Source organism: Juglans microcarpa x Juglans regia, chromosome 7D (genome assembly GCF_004785595.1).
Source record: "Juglans microcarpa x Juglans regia isolate MS1-56 chromosome 7D, Jm3101_v1.0, whole genome shotgun sequence".
Lineage (NCBI taxonomy): Eukaryota > Viridiplantae > Streptophyta > Magnoliopsida > Fagales > Juglandaceae > Juglans > Juglans microcarpa x Juglans regia.
Genome location: NC_054606.1, coordinates 11,678,459 through 11,685,121, shown reverse-complemented (window position 1 = coordinate 11,685,121; position 6,663 = coordinate 11,678,459). Strand labels below are relative to the sequence as shown.

The following is a 6,663-nucleotide window of genomic DNA, read 5'->3' as shown; positions in this document are numbered from 1 at the left end:
AGTTGGCCGAAGGCTAAGATCCAATCTTAAATTGGACTGGTCCTCATAATTTGTAATTATTTTTTAGTAAAAACATAGCGTATGTACGTACACCCCATCGACAGAGCGAATGAGTAAAATTAAGGTTCGACGTGAGATCGATAGGCGACCTTTTTATTTATATTTGAAATTAACAGTACTGGGAAATGTTCACATTCATCACAGTTGAAATGGCAATATATATATATATATATATATATATATATATATATATATATGGGAGGCAGTAACGTACAGAAAAAGGTTCACGAGCGAGTATGGCAGTGCCGCACAGTATTTTTTTGTCCACCTCGGGAAAAAAGTAAAAGGAAATTACTATCACCTGCATGGAGGGGCCCCGATGCTCGCCCTCCGATGGCCATGTCCATCTCTCCTCCAACATGCAGTGAGCCCCCTCTTCCCTGCAGATCTACTCAGAAGACCTCTCTCTCTCTCTCTCTCTCTCTCTCTCGCTTCCACGGGCCGGGTGCAACTGATCATAATCACCTAATCTAATGACCTTTTTATGCTATCATAGACTAGTTTCATGTATAATTAATTATATCGGTGTTGCACAAGGGGCTTACCTTTTATGGAGCTCGGTGATGCCCGCTGTATTGGCTCAAGTCCATGGCGGCACCCATTGAAGCAAACTTGGCAAGCTCTTGTTGCGAGAACGGTCTACTTGCATGACCTCCAACGCCTAGAAAATCTCTCGTTAAATTATGCTGATCAGCTTCCATAGAACGGGCATGGAGCTTTCCCGAAGTTGGCTGGTCTTGCTTCCCCTTTTTCGAAATTTGAATATGATCCAAACTCTTTTGGTTTCCCATAATTGCGCTTGAGTTAGAATTAACCAACAGTGACCCGACTACTGTTGTCGTGATTGGAGTTGAAGGAGGGAGCGAACTCATCAATTCCTTCAGGTTATCAGCTTGATTTTGTTGTCTGAAGAATTTCTGAACTTCATTTCTACTGTTTGGCACATTTGAATTATGAGATGAGCTCATTAAGCCAAAGTCAGTGCCATTGAATGCAGGGTTGCTCCTTGTAGATCCCATTTGGGCTGCTTTCTGCAAAAGTGCGGTGGCTGACATGTGAGTTGGACCCTGTTGTTGATGATTCTGGCTATTAGAAAACAAACTAGCTATGTTTTCTGCACTCAAATTTCCTTCGTTCACATCTTCCTCCTTTAGTACCCTTGGCAATGGAGATGCAGAAAGATTGGCACTTGGAAAGCATGCTTCTGGGTACTTGCTTAGCCACTCATGCGTCTGAGATGCGGATCCATACATATTCATAGATGCTGTTGAAACCATTTCGGGCAAGCTAGTCAGGCCTGCTGCTAAGTAAGCATTAGAACTATTTGCAATTCCAAATGGAATTAGGTGATGATTGGCATGGTCTAGCCATGGTGGCAGCTTTGGCTTTTGCCCTTGATCTGCAATAAAATTGCCGGTAGATTCCGAGCCAGCAAACTCAGGTGGAAAGGCTGTGGAAAATTGGGGTATTCCAGCTAGTGGACGATTGATAACTGTCCCCTTGATCAAATCATGTTTGAAGTTTGGATTGGCAGCTGAAACTGAAGTGAATCTTGCATTTTCCTCGGCCAAAGCATCACAGAAAGCTCTATGAGTTACGAAGCTGTCCTTCCTGTATTATACCAACCACAAATCGATCCCTTTTCAACAACTTCGTTAAAAATATATCCAGCCCTTCATTCAGGCCACAATAAATTCACATATCAAGCCCATGAAAGCCTCTACGTGAGAGAATTAAAATCCTTGAAAAACTAATCATTTAAAGCAACAGAATTGAAAGCAACAACCTGAAAACTGAGCTATATATGGATATTGGAAAACAATACCTGGAAAAGAGTGTTCCACAATCACATTTGTACTCTCGAGTCCCACAAATCTTGCTATGGGCCTTCCAATCTGACTGCACCGCATATTTCTTCGAACATTTGTCACACTTCCACTTCTTCTCTCCGTGCTTTCGGCTGTAGTGCTTCTTTATTCCGGTGAGGTCTCCAAGCGCCCTCGACGGATCGTGGTGCATGCAGGTCTTCTCCGGACAAACGTACACCTTTTTTCTAACTTCTTTGTTTGTTCTTTGCCGTAGCTTCCATGGAAGATTGTGGCCGCGCCGGTGAAGTTGTAAGTTCTGGTCCCTCTGGAAACCCTTATTACAAATTTCACATATAAATCGATTTGTGGCCATTAAAGATTTTGGGGACAAAGCAATAACTTCCGCATCCGGATCTGCTTCAGAAAAAAGCCCCATGAAACAATATCTGTTATCAATTATAAAGGAAAAGAAATTAGAATATAAAGTAGTAGCTGAAGATCACTATGCTTGCCTGGTGTTCCTGGTAAACTTCTCTTTCTCTTGACTAGATTCGAGTTAGGGTTAGGGTTAGGGTTTGAGTTTGGTTGTTGAACAAACCCTCTTACTGTGGAAGGAACTGAAACCCCATCTTCAGACATCATCTGCGACAGAATCTAAAGATACTGGGTGTGTCCTAAACTAGCTAAACCGGAAGAAAACTATCTGTAATAGTTGCTCCAAGACAGTACCCTACAAAACATAGAAAAAAACAAAACGCTTAATTGAAAGCAAAGAACCCTGATTATAAATCTGATCCAAGATTCTTAATCTCATGCTCTTCTTGCCAACATCTTCCTTATCTACCTGAAACTTGAAAAGAAAACCAATGAGCGAAAGAAAGCTAGCTAGAGAGAATAATTCGATTCCTCTCTCTCTCTCTCTTCCCCTTATATTACACGGCTTATCTCAAAGTCGGTCAGCCATAGACTAAGCTCTCACTTCCCCTTATATTACACGGCTTATCTCTAAGTCGATCGGTCAGCCATGGACTAAGCTGGACCACTGTCTTTCTCCTTATATCTCTTTATCAACTTTAATACATATATATTTTGATGGAATCTATGATGTAACATTCAGCGTGATTAAACTGTTGTTGTACGCTTCCATTCAGGATACAATCTGCTTCAACTTGTATTATTTAAATAAACACTTTGAAAAACACAAAAGCAAGACATATAAGAAAGTGTTCAAGTATCGTATCAAGTGTGAAAAGGCAAGGGAGTGGAAGAAAAGTCACTTGCCTTTACAGCCATTCATGAGGTAAAAATGATTTTGTCATAATTGAATTAGGACCATGAAGAAAGAAGGATTGAAAAGAAAGAAGAGAGAGAGGGAAAGGGATAAGTGGGTGGTGCCGTCCGTGAGATACGACTGGGTGGAGGGGGGACCCAGTCATGACTCTGTCAATGGCAGTGAGAAGAGAAAGTTGATAATACAAAGACAAGAGATGACTGGTACCGCTTGATATGTCTACCAATCGATCAACAAGATATTCCCTGCCTCTCTCTCTCTCTCTCTCTCTCTCTCGTTTATTTAGAAAAGAAAAAATTTCACATCACACCTATTTCTGTCTCTTCACGTAAAATAAACGTAAATAACTTTCACGCTTTAATGATGTTCCAAATCACATTATTTATATTTTAAAAGAACTAATCAATAATATAATTAGAGTCTTATCAAAATTTTATAAGGAGTAAGAATTTCTCTTTCCCAAATAATATGGGAAGGAAAAATTATGCCATCTACCCTTATTCTTATTATATGGGTGTCACATTAATTTACTCCTTTAAATTCCCGACGTCCTCGTTGGGCCAGTTCGCCATAGGTGTTACAACTCAAATCCAATATTTCTGGTTAGGATAGGCTCTGATACCATTTGTAACATCATTAGTAACGTCCAAATGGAAGGCCCGAATCACATGGCCTATACTCCTAAAGGATTAGTCAATGATACAATTAGAATCTCATTAGAACCTTATAAAAAGTAAGAATTTTTCCTTCCTAAGCAATATGAGATCTCATATACCACATACATTTATCTTTATCATATAGAGTATCACAATAACTGGGTCAATGTAAATACTTTGAGAAAAATACTACATACTATATTTCTAATCAGTAACTTTTGGCATTAAGCTTTCGGATCTTCCTCGGGCTGGTTTGGGGCACAAGACAAAACACAAGATTCTCATCTCATCATTATACTTTTTTCAAATCTTTATACAAAATATAATAAACAATTCAACTTTTTCAAATCTCAAAACAATAATAATATTAAAATATAATATTTTAAACTTTCAAACAAAATACAAAATTCTCATCTCACAAAATTTTTTGTTTCCCTTTCCTAGATTTCAGAAGTCCTGTGGTAATTTTTCAGTACACTCCGCCAAATTCAAACACGAGGTTTCTTCCACTTTGAGTAGGGTATATTGTTGTATCCGCACACTGATTATTGTGAAGTTCGTTAAAATAATATTTTTAAAAAAGTTAAAATACTAATACTTTTTTATTATTAAAAATAGATTTAATTATTAAATACTTTTAAAATATGAATGGTGCAATACTCTTATTTTATTATTATGAAATATTATAACATTAAAACTTTTTTTTATATAGCAATTTTTAATTACACATGAGATATTTTGATAGGATAAAAACACCCATATATATTAAAAAACAAGACATTAGATTAAAAATGAAATTAATTTAAAAGTTCTGCTACATCCAATCATGTCTATATACTCTTTGCGCATTTTACATATATGATTGATTAAAATAATTATTTTATATTAAAAAAAAATGATGTAATCAATTACATTAATAGAATACATCAAAAATACGTAAAATTAACTCTACGTAATGTTTTTGTTAATTTGAAATGTTGTCACATGCATGCAATTAAAGCCTATTATACGTACCAATTAACCAGTACGATGCAGAAAGTTTTATTTTTCTGTTGGTCAGGAATAGCTGTTCTCAACCATTCACATTAACCTTTAGATAAGAAGGTTAAAGTATAAAATAAAATGAAGACTCAGCATTGACAAGCTATTAGAATGTGGTGCGGGCTTTGCATGGCAGCGATGAAGGGGAGAGGGAGCGAGGGAGACAGAGACAGAGAGGTTTTGCACGTACACTGCACAAACGCATTTAAGCATTCACAAGCCGGCCGTGGGTTACACTTCGTCAAATGAGAAATTTATAAATTTAATTTATCTCATAAAACCGATTTAATAAGAAAAAATTATTCATTTCTTATAAATATACTCAAGATCTTGTCTACAAATAACGTACAATTATTCCTCAACAATCTCTCTCATATACACACCAGTATTTTTTCTGATCCTTGTCATAAGATAAGTAGTGTGGGCTCCAATTCATCCTGTGGCAGATTCTAATACTATGAAAAAATTCATGAGCCTAACTGATCATCTCATAAAATCGGTTCTATAAGAAAATATTGTTCATTCCTTATAAACATGTCTAAAACCTTGTTCACAGGTAATGTGAAATTATTTTTCAATAGATAGATGTGAGCCATTGACCTCATGTTTATCGCCTAGATTATGGGCATGCAATTTGTGTGATTTGTTCAAGTGAGAGTTAAGACATAATAGTTTCAATGTGGGTAAAAATGAGTTATACGTTCATGATGTATTATATCTAGGTTAATATTTGTGGCATGTATGATCATGCATGTGAAAATTTGGTTACGTAATTAATTAATCACTTCTAGCAGGTGTTATTTCTTTGGCTTCCAGATCAGAAAGTTCAAAACAAGATAAAGTAGTTAGGCTGTCGATGTTAGTCCATCATGTCTTCATATTAAAGTAAGCATGCATGTAATATATCAAATTTATTTATGTATTCCATGGCACTACAACTGGAGAAATTTAAATAAATAAATAAAAAAAAAAAAGCAAAAGATCAAACAGTGGCATGGGAGAGAGAACTTTACCAACTGAACAAGCAAGCTAGCTAGCACCAATAATGATGTAACATTAATTTGGCAATAATTTATTAGGAGTCTAATTAACTTATTGATGATCTGCAGACAGTCATGGGGGTGAGAAATCTCATGATCATGATCACATGATTCACATGGTTTCAAAACAGCGAGAGCTTTAATATTGAAGTAAGTATATATAAAGAATTCTCAAACTTCGTAAAATTTTTGTTGGCTAAATCTCGCAATTAGGTATAGACGCAATATTCCACGTAGAAGTCGAAGGACCAATGAGGGAATTAATAATCCTGCGCGCGCATGTGATCACTGCTTACAGAAGCGATGTTTGATTTTGTGGTAGATTGACAAAGAAAGAATTGAAAAGCAGCTGGTTCCCAGAAGTACAGAGAGTGCAGAAAGCGACGGTATGGAGACGGCTGGAGTGTTTGAGATTCAAAGTTCAGGTCTAATTCATTTAAGCCGTTGCTGCTTTGACAACTTGGATAAATAATTAGGCCGGTTTGGATTTACAGTTGATCTCAACTCATCTCATCTTATCTAATATTACAATTTTTTTTAAATTTCTATACGAAATATACTAAACAATTCAACTTTTTCAAATTTTTAAATAATAATAATATTTTAATAATATTTTATTTAACTTTTATCTTAATTCACTATCCAAAATCCAAACCTGACCTAAACGAAATATATTTGGAGCACTAGCTTGGAAGATATTTCAGGCCAAAATTTATCTCAAATTTAAATGGTTCTGCGTATTTCAAATTTAAATACGCATGCACGAT

General features: G+C 36.1%; 1 protein-coding gene across 3 annotated transcripts; it reads right to left on the bottom strand.

The window, feature by feature from the left end:
• Positions 1 to 200: 200 nt before the first annotated feature.
• Positions 201 to 2,959, bottom strand: LOC121239683 (zinc finger protein BALDIBIS-like). 3 transcript variants are annotated; one of them, XM_041136957.1, is made up of 5 exons: positions 2,713 to 2,959; positions 2,381 to 2,598; positions 1,886 to 2,282; positions 606 to 1,671; positions 201 to 530 (listed from the first exon to the last, which is right to left on the bottom strand). In XM_041136957.1, the coding sequence occupies exons 2-4, from the start codon at positions 2,508 to 2,510 to the stop codon at positions 609 to 611; spliced, it is 1,590 nt and encodes a 529-aa protein (XP_040992891.1). In that variant the 5' UTR covers positions 2,511 to 2,598; positions 2,713 to 2,959; the 3' UTR covers positions 201 to 530; positions 606 to 608. The 3 variants fall into 3 exon arrangements, with proteins under 3 accessions (XP_040992891.1, XP_040992892.1, XP_040992893.1); XM_041136958.1 differs by having other exon boundaries at positions 201 to 525; XM_041136959.1 differs by having other exon boundaries at positions 201 to 1,671.
• Positions 2,960 to 6,663: the final 3,704 nt, after the last annotated feature.